The 13,266-nt window shown below is 45.1% G+C and overlaps 1 protein-coding gene across 2 annotated transcripts in view; it reads left to right on the top strand.

Moving 5' to 3' along the window:
- Positions 1 to 13,266, top strand: part of CRISPLD2 (cysteine rich secretory protein LCCL domain containing 2) — a 43,689-nt gene that overhangs the window by 20,091 nt on the left and 10,332 nt on the right. For both annotated transcript variants that reach the window (XM_066637232.1, XM_066637233.1), the window contains exons 6-14: positions 37 to 152; positions 1,579 to 1,679; positions 2,649 to 2,801; positions 3,771 to 3,831; positions 4,940 to 5,006; positions 6,377 to 6,507; positions 7,360 to 7,403; positions 9,588 to 9,660; positions 10,384 to 10,459. In XM_066637232.1, coding sequence (XP_066493329.1) covers positions 37 to 152; positions 1,579 to 1,679; positions 2,649 to 2,801; positions 3,771 to 3,831; positions 4,940 to 5,006; positions 6,377 to 6,507; positions 7,360 to 7,403; positions 9,588 to 9,660; positions 10,384 to 10,459 — 822 coding nt within the window. The remainder of the gene's footprint in view (positions 1 to 36; positions 153 to 1,578; positions 1,680 to 2,648; positions 2,802 to 3,770; positions 3,832 to 4,939; positions 5,007 to 6,376; positions 6,508 to 7,359; positions 7,404 to 9,587; positions 9,661 to 10,383; positions 10,460 to 13,266) is intronic.

Genomic DNA, 13,266 nt, shown 5'->3' with positions numbered 1-13,266 from the left:
AGTTCAATGGATGTATGTTCTTGTCTCCCTTTCCAGATCGTGTGGGCAACAACGAACAAGGTTGGCTGTGCTGTCCATGTTTGTAAGACGATCAGTGTGTGGGGCGAAACCTGGGAGAACGCTGTTTATCTGGTGTGCAACTACTCTCCCAAGTAAGGAAAGCAAGATGATGATGGCAATGTGTCTGTGGGCCTTTTCCCTCTGAATATTCAGCTGGTGCGAGGTTGGCAGTCATCCTTCCAGGATGCTTCAGGGTGGTGATGAGCACAGAGGCCAACTGGAATGTGGCTTACTGCACATAAGTGCCCACCAGTTCACTAGCCATGTGTCTCTCCAAAGTGATGAGAGACAGGCGCCCTCGTCTGCTTGGAGCTGGAGGCAGGGCAAGAGATTGTTTCTGACAGACATCCTGCTTCACATTAGAGATTCTTTAGCACCTTCACAGCTTAATGTGATGCACGATAACATCCTGCCCCTCCTCTGAGAACCTGGTTCTCCTTGGCCTACAATTCAACCCTCTGTCCATTGGTTTGTTGTGCCTCTTGGCAAGACTTTCCCCATCAAAGGATCTGAACACAAACCCTGTCTCCCAAGAACTGCTCAGTTGTGGCCCTAAAAGAATGAAGTTCATGTAGTATGTTCTGGATAGTACTGCAGTGATCAAAACGGCAGTGGTGATGAATCAGGTCACTGAGGACGTTCTGAGGGCAGCACTGAATACCTGTGTGGGCTAGAAGCTGGCCACACAAGCCCTTCCTTCATCCAACCCTAGACTCTTCTATCCTTGTAAACCAACCCATCTCTTCCACAGGCCTAGATTCGGCCTTGCCTGACATTGCTCCTTGCTATAGGGGTATAAATGGCAGTGTCTAGCTGGAAGTATTTGATGAAGTAAACAACAAGCACATTCCAGATTGATTTAGGCCTCCTCTCTGTCTCGAAGATAAATTTGGTACCAAGTGATGTCTGGCTATTAGGGGGTGAGCTGTTAACATGTGGAAAGCATTGTGTGAGGTGAATATTTCCAGACTTTGGCAAGTTGTCACAGGGATATGCCATGACTAGTATTTTGGTCCTCTCTGAAAACTCTTTGGAAACTTCCCAAGGTAGGAAGTGGAACATTTCTGAATGTGAAAGACTTGGACACTGAAGTTAGTTTCTTCAGCCACCTGAATGGTGGCATGAGAGACCAAATGGAGGCAGCCTTGGATAACGGCCTGGTGGACTGTCCATGAGGGAACCAGTGGCAGAATCCAGTCAGTGATGGGCTAGTTGTGAAGCACTGAAAGAGGCAGGCAAATGTACTTAGCTTCAGTTGTTCAGTTTGGCAAGACTAGAGGACTGTATGTTCATGGTCGGAGCCATTTTTTTTCCATATTTACAGTCATTTATCAAAGTGTAAGTATAGTGGGAACATTCAGTTTTCCACAGCTCTCCAGAGCTTGGAAGCTTTAGGAGGGTGTAAATTCAGCTATCTGACCTTGAGAAGTCCAGTGAAGCAACTGTGTGTGTTCTGCGTCAAACAGAGAAGATGCTTGAGAAGGAAAAACAAGGAATGTTTTTGGGCACCTTTTTCAGGGGCAACTGGATCGGAGAAGCCCCATACAAAAATGGCAGGCCGTGTTCAGAATGTCCACCTAGCTACGGAGGAAGCTGTCTGAACAATCTCTGTTACAAAGGTATGTGCAATAGCCGGAATCCTTGCCCCAAGTCTTGTGCATGACCCAAAGTGCTTTTGTACTCAGTCCTGTTCCACAGTGAGAACTGTTTGCGTTCCATAAAAGAAAATTGGGACACTCCTGTGGATTTGCAAGACCCCGGGTTTCAGGCTTTCAACTATCACATGTTGCTGGAGGCTTTTTTCTGCCTGCTGTTCCTTTACGCTTCAACTCAAATGCATTTGGCCACATGTTTTATTTCCAGTCAAAACCAGAGAGGGCACAGGAGATTTATGGCTGTTTTATTTTTTTTAATTAACAATAGATGTACATAGGAGGGATCCTGGTGGAGGGCATGGTGCTGGGCTGGAGGTGGGACACCCTCTTATCCACACTGGTTTTGACAAGGGAGCAGTGGGAACAGAAGCTGAATATTGAGACTATCCACATGCAACTTTTCTCTTCTCAAACTGGGGAAAAAAACAATTTTGTGGAACATGGAACCTCCATGTCCAGGGGCAGCATATTTTTGGTTATCAAATGCTAGAGATAAGCAGAGGATAGTCATTGCCCACTTATCTGTTTTCAACTGTTGGAAACCAAATGCTGACCTAGGTTGACTTTGGACCTAGAAGTTGCTTTCTAGCCCAGGAATGTCTCCCCCCCCCCCGACATGCAAAGCAAGGGCTCTCCCACTGAGCTATGGCTTCTTTCCACAGAGGTCCAACCATTCTATTTTTATGTTGGAGGTTTATTTTCTGGTGCAAGTCCAAGTTGGGAACGTCTCACTCCTTCCCCCCCCCCCCCCAAAAAAAATTGATTTTGTATTTTAAGCTTTCACCAAGAAACAGCCTCTTCTGGGCAATGCAACTGAATCTCCCTGGGCAGATTAAATAGACCCATCCCCATTCCCATCCCCTCTGTCACCTGCCTTCTCTGCCATAGACCTTTATATATTAACCTGCTGCTCCTTTGTAACCCACTAAAAAGATGACCGCTATGTCCAAAAGCCTGAGATAGAGGAGACAAATGAAGTGGAAACTCCCCTAGTGGTGGAGGACCAGCACGTGTGGGGGCAAGAGAAAGTGACCAAGCCCACGAAACCTACTAAGGCAAAGAAACCGACCACGACGACATACATGAGTAAGAGAATGCTTTTGTCTCCTGACATTCAGGGTGGGTTGCGTTTTAATCTTCTAGAGAATTCCTGAACCACTGTAGATGCTTCCTATATTTTGGTACATTGCAAGGAACTATGCAGTCAGGCACACAAGACCACTAAAAGGCTAGTGGGTGCTATAAATAGGGGGCTCTCTGTATGTGAGGATGACATCTGGCCTAGATGCCTTTAAAAAGGGATTGGACCAATTTCTAGAGGAAAAATCCATCACGGGTTACAAGCCATAATGTGTTTGTGCAACCTCCTGATTTTAGAAATGGGTTACAGTCAGATGCAAGGGAGGGCACCAGGATGCAGGTCTCTTGCTATCTGGTGTGCTCCTTGGGGCATTTGGTGGGCCACTGTGAGATACAGGAAGCTGGACTAGATGGGCCTATGGCCTGATCCAGCAGGGCTATTCTTATGTTCTTATGTATTGCATGAAGACTCCTCTGAGGTTGTGGCATCTGCCACCACATCTGGAAATTCTCTCCTTTCATTTTAACAAAAACCAGACATGGTTAAGGTTCTAGCCCTCTTGTGTATCCACCCTGAACTTCCATGATCGTGATCTATGATGGACATGATTCAGCTGCCATTTATCAAGGAAAATCAAAGTCTATTACAGCCAGTTGCACATTTGACATCCCTTGGTCTTAAACACAAATCCCCATTCCTGATTAGAGAAAGCAATATAATGAGCCAAACCTACAAGCAGGAGAGACCTTTGCTGAACAGAACTGAGTTCTCAGTTAACATCATAAGGGAATCTTGGCCAAGGGGAAGAGCTTGCTGGGTAACATAGCACTGTATTAAATGCTGTATGGAACCAGTGTTTTAATTCTGCTGGTCTCAGAAGCTACGGTAGTGTGAAAATACCTTAGCATGGAGTCTCATGTTTCTGCCGTTTAATACCGCCCTCATTTTTTCCCATATTTTCTCATTTTTTCTAGCACAAGTGATCAAGTGCGACACCAAAATGAGGGATAAATGCAAAGGTTCAACTTGTAACAGGTAACCATTTTTTTCCCCCCACATTGCTGGGGAAGTAGCAGCCTTAGCCTGAGTGGATTCTTAAATATGTTTTCAAGTGCAAGATAGGCTGTGTTTTTTGGTTGTCATGTCCTGGGTCCAAGGCTGTGCAGAGCCTCTTTGCCATGAAATGGACCTTTCAGGCTGCTTCACTGAAACCGTCCTTGGCAGAGGGTATCTCTGCTTCACTTAATTCTCCAAGCGCCTGCGATAACGCATGGCTCTTTTAGTGCCCGACTGTGCTTGGCCGAAATTGGAGCTGACTTCTCAGCAAACCACTCTGGGAGATGTTTACTTATCTCAGCTGTACCATCAACTGCCTCCACCCGTCTTGGTCAAGATCTGTGTGCCATGGTTGAAGTTGAAATACAGTACAGTTTATCACTTTGTGTGGGGAGGAAAAGAAACACACCAAACCCAAACCAAACATTGGCCTGGCTCTTAAAGAGAAGGCGTTTGGAAAACTTAGGGAGGGGGTGGCATCTCTCTCTCTCTCTCTCTCTCTCTCTCTCTCTCTCTCTCTCTCTCTCTGCCTTACTGTGCACTTTTAAAAAATCTTTTTGTGGGTAATTTGAATGAGGTTAGCAAGTATATAGGGAAGTGAATAAAACCCCCTTCCTTTGCAAGGTTGAATGATATAATTTGGTGGGGAGTTTTGTTTGCTTGTGGTGAGGAGCTGGGGGGGAGAGTGAGAGAAGGGGAAGATAGACTGGATTTCTGTGTTTCAGGTTGGGATCAAAGGTGGGCAGAACTGGCCCATTCATGAGGCCGCTGGAATGGTCACTTCAGGTAGCAGATTGATGGGGGGGGGGAGGGCACACCTACCTGCTTCCATTGCTGTTGCTCTTCATGCTCCCTTGAAAAGGAGCAGAAGTGTGGAGCAGAGGAGAATAATCTCTGACATTCTGGGTCTCTGTTCTCTTGTCCTCACTTCCTCTTCTGATCAGTTTCTCTGTTTGTTTTTGACTCAGGGAGGGCCCAGCAGAAGCAGGGGCTGGCCCATTGTTGAGTAAGGGGAACCAGAACCGAAGGGGGGCATGTCCAGAAAGGTTAAAGCTGATTGCCTAACTGTACCCATTTCCTTGACTAGATATCTGTGCCCTGCTGGCTGCTTGAACAATAAGGCAAAGGTTTTTGGGACTTTCACCTATGAGACAGTAAGTAAATGCTATTTCAGACAGAGATTGTTTTGCAAGTGGAGTTTAGGAAGCTGCCTGAAGTTTGGGAGATTAGGGGCCCAATCCTACTTTCCAGCGCAACGCAGCCCCAAGGTAAAGGAACAAATCATTCCTTGTCTTGAGGATTCCTCTGTGACTGCCCTCCCCTCCCCCCACTTGCAGGATGCAATACGTGTATTGTTTGGACCAGCTGTATCAGCACTGGAAAGTTTGATAGGATTGGTCCATAGAAAGCTGTCAGGTCTATTTAGTCCACGATTGTGACTGGCTGTGGTTCCCTAGTTTCTCAGCACAAATATTTCCAGTCCTAATTCCTCAGATCTGGAGATGTCAGGCACTAACCAGGCACTCCAAAAGTACAAAGCATGTACTCCACACTGGTCCATGTCCCTTCCTCAGGTTACAATCTGCCTTAGTGATTCTGATGATAGAAGCAGTGATATTCACCCTGTGTCACTCAACAATCATTGTGCAATCAATGTGCAACCATGTCTTTGTGTTCTGCGTTTGTGGCATTCAACTGAGCTTAACAGGACTGCTACAGTGTAGACCAGTGGTACTCACACATTTAGCACTGGGACCCACCGGGACAGAATCTGTCGGGACCCACCAGAAGTGATGTCATGACCGGAAGTGACATCATCAAGCAGGAAAATTTTTAACAATCCTAGGCTGCAATCCTACCCAAGATTAAGTCCCTTTGATTATCATTGTTAAAAGAATATACATAGTAGCCTGTTCAAAGTACAGGTCTGTAACATTTCCCCAAATGCAGTCACATACCATGGTAGCATCAAGTCTAATACGTTAAAAATGAATTATTGAAATGAATGGGGACCCACCTGAAACTGGCTCGCAACCCACCTAGTGGGTCCTGACCCACAGTTTGAGAAACAGTGGTGTAGACAGTATTTTGCCAGTGCAACCTTGTTCAATTTGGTAAGCAATACATTCTGAAAAACCATGAAGACCCAAATCTGGCCAGGTTCCACCCTCGCTCCACTCATAATCAACCAGGTTCCACTTGAGCTCCACCTGATTGGTCCTCCTGACTCCACCTCTAACTTCAAACTTGTGGCTGTGGCTCCACCTTCAGTGTTCCGAGGTCTCTCTGACTGTGCATGTCTTCGTTCTACTGCTCCCACAAGAGGGAGTGGTTATCAGTATTTTTGATATCAATTTTGGCATACTCTGGGCTAATTGTGCTGTAGATTTGTAGGCTACAAAATGACACCACCACCCAGTTAAAGGTACGCAGATGGCAATAACACATGCTGATTATTAGCTAGGAATGGCTTTACGAAATAACTTTATTCTTAAGTCTTGCACTGTGTCATCATTCCTTGTAGTCATCAAGCATATGTCGTGCAGCCATTCACTCGGGGGCTTTAGATAACAGAGGAGGCCTGGTAGATATCACCAGGAAAGGCAGAGCTGACTTCTTTGTGAAATCTACAAGAAATGGAATTGGATCATTAAGGTAATTTTCATTGAAAAGAATAATCAACTTCATGTGTATCATAAACATCCTTTGGTGCTGGTCAAACCAGATATCTGTCTTCTTTTATCATCAGTAATTTTCAGTCTGAGTTGTAATCAAGTACAGTGAGTTAAGTCTACACTGTCCTCTTCAGTACAACCCACATTCCAGCTTTCCCCTCCCATTCATCTTTTGAATGAGGAGAAATTCAGCTGCAGATCTGTGCTAAGAGCCCTGCCGGGGAGTTGCATATAACCCGACTATTGAACCTAATTGTGAAGCCTGAATTCAGGGTTCAAAACACTCAGTCCTATATATACTGAACTGTCCAGCAAGACTCTATGGGCAAAATTTGCAGTCTTAAAGTTCTCACTCCAGTCCCACTCAGTGATTTACTATAAGGAACCATTAAGTCATGGTCAAGTGACTCCCAGATAGCTACTGATTGGTCTCTGCTTTGACAATGCCAGTACCTAACATCATAGTTTGAATGAAGCAGCATCAGGACTGTTTCCTTCTTTGGGAGTATTCAGCCAAACTCTTATAGGGTTGCCAACTGATCAGAAAAAAGACATGTTCTACTCTTCCACCTTTAACTACAGCTTCATCAGCGGAAATCAGGCAGTGAAACTCTCCATGGCATGAAGATAAACTTCTTGATTCCTTCCAGTTACACAGTTTTGGGGTCTGGTTCAAAAGTTAGGCATCGTAGAGCCTAGCATCTGCTAATTTCCACCCTACTCTAAAGCTTTTACTCCTTCCTCTCTTGCTCAGTGCATGGAGGCAATCATTTTTCAGTGCCTAGATTAATTTCTAAACAGCTATTTAATAAATGTTCCCCTTTTTCCACAGTAAATACAAACCTTCAAATTCCTTCGTCGTTTCGAAAGTTACAGGCAAGTATTCTTAAGGGGAAACTTTTATGGTTGAGATGGAAATGGTGGTTTGGGCAGGGTGGGAAAAGCATCCTATTTGGTTGTTTTAGGCAAGGAAGACACTCATGGTACACTACAGTGTAATAAAAGAAGTGGTCCTTTGTCTACAGTCAAAGTATTGATTCTGTGGTCAATGAGGTCCTGAGTTTCTTTATAATTCATTTGATTTTGTGGAATATTGACACAATACAATTTTCACTGGAAAGTTCCAGTATGTGTATTTTTAGCACTCATATGGAGGAAAGGAATTTTCATTGCACTTTGATAAGCTTATGATTAGTGAACTTACATTTTTTGGGGAGAGTCTCATTATCTATTCATGACATTTGTATCCTATCTTGCTTCTAAGAAGCTCAGGACAGCACATTTGGTTTCCCTTCCCCCATCTCTCATTTTAACTTTACAACAACCCTGAGAAGTAGGCTAGCTTGAGAAATGGTGACTGTCACAAGACCACCCCTGAGCTTCAGGTCCATGCTACACTAGCTCTGAAAACATAGTATCAGTTGACTCCTGCAGGATCCAAATGCTTGCCATGTCCGACTCTGGTTTTCCTCTTCTCTGTACGGTCCCTTCCAGTTTAATAGTCTTCTTATTCTGTCAAACAGCACAATCCCACATGTTTACTCAGAAGTAAACCACTCCCTACTATGTTCATTGTAGCTTATTCACAGGTAACTATGCATAGAATTGCAACCTAAGTTTCCCATCTGTAAAATGGGTCTAAGAGCAGCCTACATTCTTGCAATGTTGGGAAACAATGAACATTGTAATGAATTTTGTATATAAGACTCTCAGGTGAATGAATAATAGCCATGATAAAAGGCCAAGTCTTTGAAAATAAAAGTGGACAGAGTCTGGGATTCTTAAAAACCCCAGATTTTCTATTTTCTATCAGTTTTCTATTAAGTGGACTGAAATGATATCCTCGTTTTATAAAAAGAAAACCCTGGAGATGTTTATTTTTACAAGCACATGAAAGAGACATCTACCCGACTAAACAGCCACCGGGTAGATGGGACTCGTCAGCCTGGGAAGGCAGCTCATATGAGAGAAGGAAAACTCTGACCCCAAACCTCCACTGCCTTGTGGCTACATCCAGTTATGGAAAAGGCTTTAGGAGTCAACCTCGAGGCAAAATCTGGAGCTAGAGTCCATGAGGCAGTTCATGGCTGAACACAGTCACGTCCTGGCAACTTCTGCGATGCCGCTGGAACCAACCGTACTGGCTTCTGCCTTTCCATTGGACCATTTCAGCGACGTGGAGAGGGGAGATTTGCTGCATGGGTAACAGTCTATCCTCCATATCTACCTTACCTAGGCTTCATGCACTGGAGAGGACACTGTTCCGGAACCACTATTCAGAGTGTGATACCATGGTCTTCCGAGACTGAAGGATGCCAACTAGTAACTGAAAGAGACAGTCTTCATAATTATAAGAAGAGGAAGGGAAGAAAGCTTCAAGGAAAAAACAGGCCCGACATTGTTCTGAAACAGTTTCAGTTTTGATCCAGGCAAAATACTGTCCTTTGCCAGACCTCTTTTTGCCTGAACCAAGGCATTAGAAAGTCAAAGCAGGGCATTTGCAAGCAATGCTATCAAAAGCCTTTGAAAGCCAGACTGTGACTTGCATCCTGCCAGGAAGGGCCCCTCTAGGTTGCAAATCACCCTTTAAGGAAAAGAAGCCACTTCAAAAAGCTTCCAGTTTTTTCTCTGCTTGCTTGAAAGGAAAGGATCTTCTTGCAAGTCAGCAGATCCCAAGATAAAAGGACTTGCAGTTTCCTTTTGTGTAGATTTTTCTGAAGATAGCTTTGTGCATCTCCCAAAAATTTTTCCAAACCCACCTTTTTCTGTGATGCCTTTTTGCACAATCCTTATTCTCCGTGCTCCACTGTAATGAAGTCACTGAAACTATGGCACATTCTCTCCCTCCCCATTTATTTCTGCCTCATTCCCCTCCCCTGTTGCCTCTCCTATGTCAAACTTTGGACTGTAAGCCTCTTGTGACAGAGACCTGTCCTCTACAGAGGACCATGCACATTGAGTACGTTATGCAAATAATGTGCATTCAGATTCAGTGGGTATAGGAGCAGAATGGCCATTTCAAGTGTCTCCTTCCACTCACCATTCTCTTTCCTTCCACAGTGCAGACACTGGATTGTTACACCACGGTAGCAGAGCTCTGTCCCTTCAAGAAGCCAGCAACTCATTGCCCCAGGTAAATTGGATAGCCCTCGTAGAGAGCATACATTGTGGAGAATGCTTCCTGCACTAGGCCCATTGAAATGAAGGGAAACTGTGCAAGACTGAACATACCCTTGGCAACCATGGCCAATGAGGTAGTGCTCTGGAGAGGGAATCACCCACTGCAGATGATCAAGGGAGGGGGGGCATCCTCTTCTTGGTAAGAACTTGTGGGAGAAAGGTGGGATATAATTTTTTTTAAAAGAATAAGGCTGCAATCTTAACCTCTCTTTCCTGGCAGTAAGTCCCACTGAACACAATAGGACTTACTTCTGAGTAGACCTGGTTAGGATTGTGCCCTGAATGAATGACTGAACTGGGAAGCGACCATAAAGGTATCTCAGGCTGCAGTTCTATGCACACTTACCCAGTAAGTCTCACTGAATGCAATGAGATTTACTTCTGAGTAAACATGCATAGGATTGTACTGTCAGTCAGTGGACAGCAACAGCTCCCAGGGTGGGCACAGACTATTGGCATAAGCACAGGGTCCTAGCCAATCAGCAACCACATACCTGCACAGATATTGTCTATCCTTTGTCTCTCCTGTCAGTTTCTGACAGTGATTGGAAAGGGTTGTTTCCTTCCCAGGTGAATGCTTTGCACTAGTAAAACCATTTGCTGCTGACCCTTGGCTGCAAGGCTGCTCTTCTGTTGGGTCACCTCCTTGGTGTAACCTCAATGCATTGCTTTTCAGGTCTTATTGTCCAGCTTACTGCAAAGATGAGCCATCGTATTGGGCACCGGTATATGGCACCAAAATTTATGCAGATGTGAGTAATCTTTCCTCCTACTTGGCTAAGTGGTTTCTAACTGGAATAATGGTGCTGCTGTGGGATTGTAGGAATTTGCCCGCTTCGTATGTGTTATGAATGTCAGAAACATGAGTCTTCCACAGACCATGCCTGAGAGTGTCAAAATGGCAGGTTGTCACTGTTGAGGATTCTGAAGGCTCCTCCAAAGACAATGGGGAGGGCTTTGTTTGCCCTTCTCCAACAGTTATCTGTGCTTATCTTATTCTCTTTCAGCAGCTAATGGTCCCTTGCTCCTTCCCTTCCTCAACTCTGGGGGAAAATTAGCCACTACAAAAAAAGATAAGAGAAGCAGAGATAGGCAGTCAGCACCTCTGTGGTGTCCTCCAGCCATTTCTGCCCATTTCCACAGGAGCCATGGCCTGACTTTTACCTTGCTGTTTGGGGTGGGATAGGGGGGCTATCAGTGAAATACAGGGGTGTCCAAACCTTTTGGCAGGAGGGCCATGTCATCTCTCTGACACTGTGTTGGGAACCAGGAAAAAATTAATTTACATTAAAATTTGAATAAATTTACATAAATTTACAAAAATGAATATATTAGAGATGGAACTTAGATGAATGAATGAAGGTGTCATGATAGCTTAAAGCCTGTAAAAGGCCTTGCACAAAGCAAGACCGGACTTTCCTTTGTTGCCGCTGCTGCTTCACAGACATGAAACATCAAGCAACAGAGGGAACTCTTGGCCCACAGCTTGCACAAGAGGTTGAAATCTTGACCCTCATGCTGAGAGCAGTTTTGTGTGACCAGCATGGGCTCCAGCAAGTCTCTGGTGGGCCAGAGTCTCATTGGGGACAGGAGGCTCCCTGCAGACCAGATTGGGGGTCTCCAAGGGCCTCAAGGCTGGGGTTTGGGTACCCCTGGTGTAATATGTAGTCAAGCAAGAGCAACTGATGGAGTAACATTAGCAATGAATTCCCAGCACTGCTGCAAACCTACAATTCCATGGGTTCCTTAGATGGGCTGAGGGGGTGGAGGAGTACTCCACAGCAAAAGGTGCAGAGTAGGAAAAGCAGATAAGCAAGTCTGAAGATGACCACCGACACCATCTGCTTTCCATTCTGAAGCATCCTCTGAATGTCTTGTGGCACAGAGACGCTACAGATGAGGATCTCTCAGAACTCAGCTAAAAGAAACATAAACATTGATTCCCTGTTGAAGAAGAGGTGTGTTGATTAGTAACGTCCGTCTTGCCTCCAAGTCTCTGCTGTCCAAAAATGGTTTGTCAGCACTGGAACCTAACTGTGGTGAGGTGCTGTATGGTTTGGCTGTGGGATCAAGGTATGACTGTGCAGTTGAGGAAATCCAGTTATATTACGGTTGTGTCCTTACTAGAGAGTTTCTTGATTCACTTGTGTCGCTACCAGGGAAAAAGCTTTTATTTCAGGAATATGTGGGCTGATTTCAGCTCAGTTTGGACACTGTGGTCTCAGCTCAGCTTGATGTCTTCCTGTGAGTCAGTTGTGAGTTTTAGCTCCTCGTTAGATCTTGTTAGCAGCACACTGTGGTGAACCTTCAGGAGAAGGTTGAATGAGAAGATTGCTTCCTACCAAAGTGGGGAGGAGAGAGGCCATAGCTCAGTGGCTGAGCAGAAGTTCTGAGTTCAATTCTTGGCAGCTGGAAAAGACCCCTGCCTCTCAGATTCTGGAAATTCAGTGATAGTCAATGTAGACAAAGCTGGGCTAGATAGACTTGGGTTCTATTCTGAAGAGTGCATGCAGAAATAAGGCAGCATTTTGCTGCTGTTCTATGTGTGGTTGCACAAATGTATATGGAAGTCATTGTACATAAGCATCTCATGTGTGGCATCTTGTGCAACATGTGGCTCAAGTGCCAAACCAAGCCCAGTGTTGATCCTTAGCAGCATTACTAGGCAGGGCTGGGGAAGGCTCTTCTGAAATCCTGGAGAGCTGGTCAGTGTGGACAATACTGAGTTAGATGGACCAGTGGTATGGCTCATAGAGTCATGGCATGTTAGAGTTGGAAGGGACCTTAGAGGTCACCTCCTTCAAGCCCCTGCTCAGTGCAGGCAATTGCTGACAGGTGACCAGCTACCTTGAAAACCTACAGTGAGAGAGAGATGACTCCTGTACTAGGCAAACTATTTCAATGCCAGACCGGAAATTATCCTCATGTCTAGCCCAAATCTACTTCACTGTGGTTTCAGCCCACTGGTTCTAATCCTACCCTCCGGAAACACAGAGAGCAAGTCCTCCCCTTCTTCTGCATGATAGTCCTGCAGATACTTGAAGGTGGCCATTGTATCACCCCTTAATCTTCTCTGTTAGGACTTAGTTTCCAAACCCCTCTCCATCCTTGCTGCCATCCTCTGAACTTGTTCTAGCTCATTAATGTCCTTCTGAAAATAGGATGTCCAGAACTGGATGCAGTATTCTAAGTGAAGCCTGGCTAGGGCAGGATAGAGTGGAATATTACTTCTCATACGAGGCAGCTCCTTGTGTTAGATAAATGCGACCACTGAATTCTGCCTTGGCTGCAGCAGTTTGAGAGGTGGGCCTGATTGATTGGATACAAGATGATGGATAGGGTGCACTGGATATAGTTTGCACTAGGGAAATTTGAGCCCATTTCTGCATCTGCAAAGAGCCTTGTGCTTGAGGAGTTTCTCATTGCTACACTCCTGCAAACACAGAAGTTTAGTTTTTCGAGCCCAGTTGGTGTGCTTTTGCCTGTAGGGTTCAGGAGTTGCTAAATCTGAGTTGTGGGAATTGGAGCAGCATGAAAATAACTTTTCTTTCTTCCCATA

Source organism: Tiliqua scincoides, chromosome 9 (genome assembly GCF_035046505.1).
Source record: "Tiliqua scincoides isolate rTilSci1 chromosome 9, rTilSci1.hap2, whole genome shotgun sequence".
NCBI classification, from domain to species: domain Eukaryota; kingdom Metazoa; phylum Chordata; class Lepidosauria; order Squamata; family Scincidae; genus Tiliqua; species Tiliqua scincoides.
This window is presented reverse-complemented; position numbering and strand designations above follow the sequence as displayed.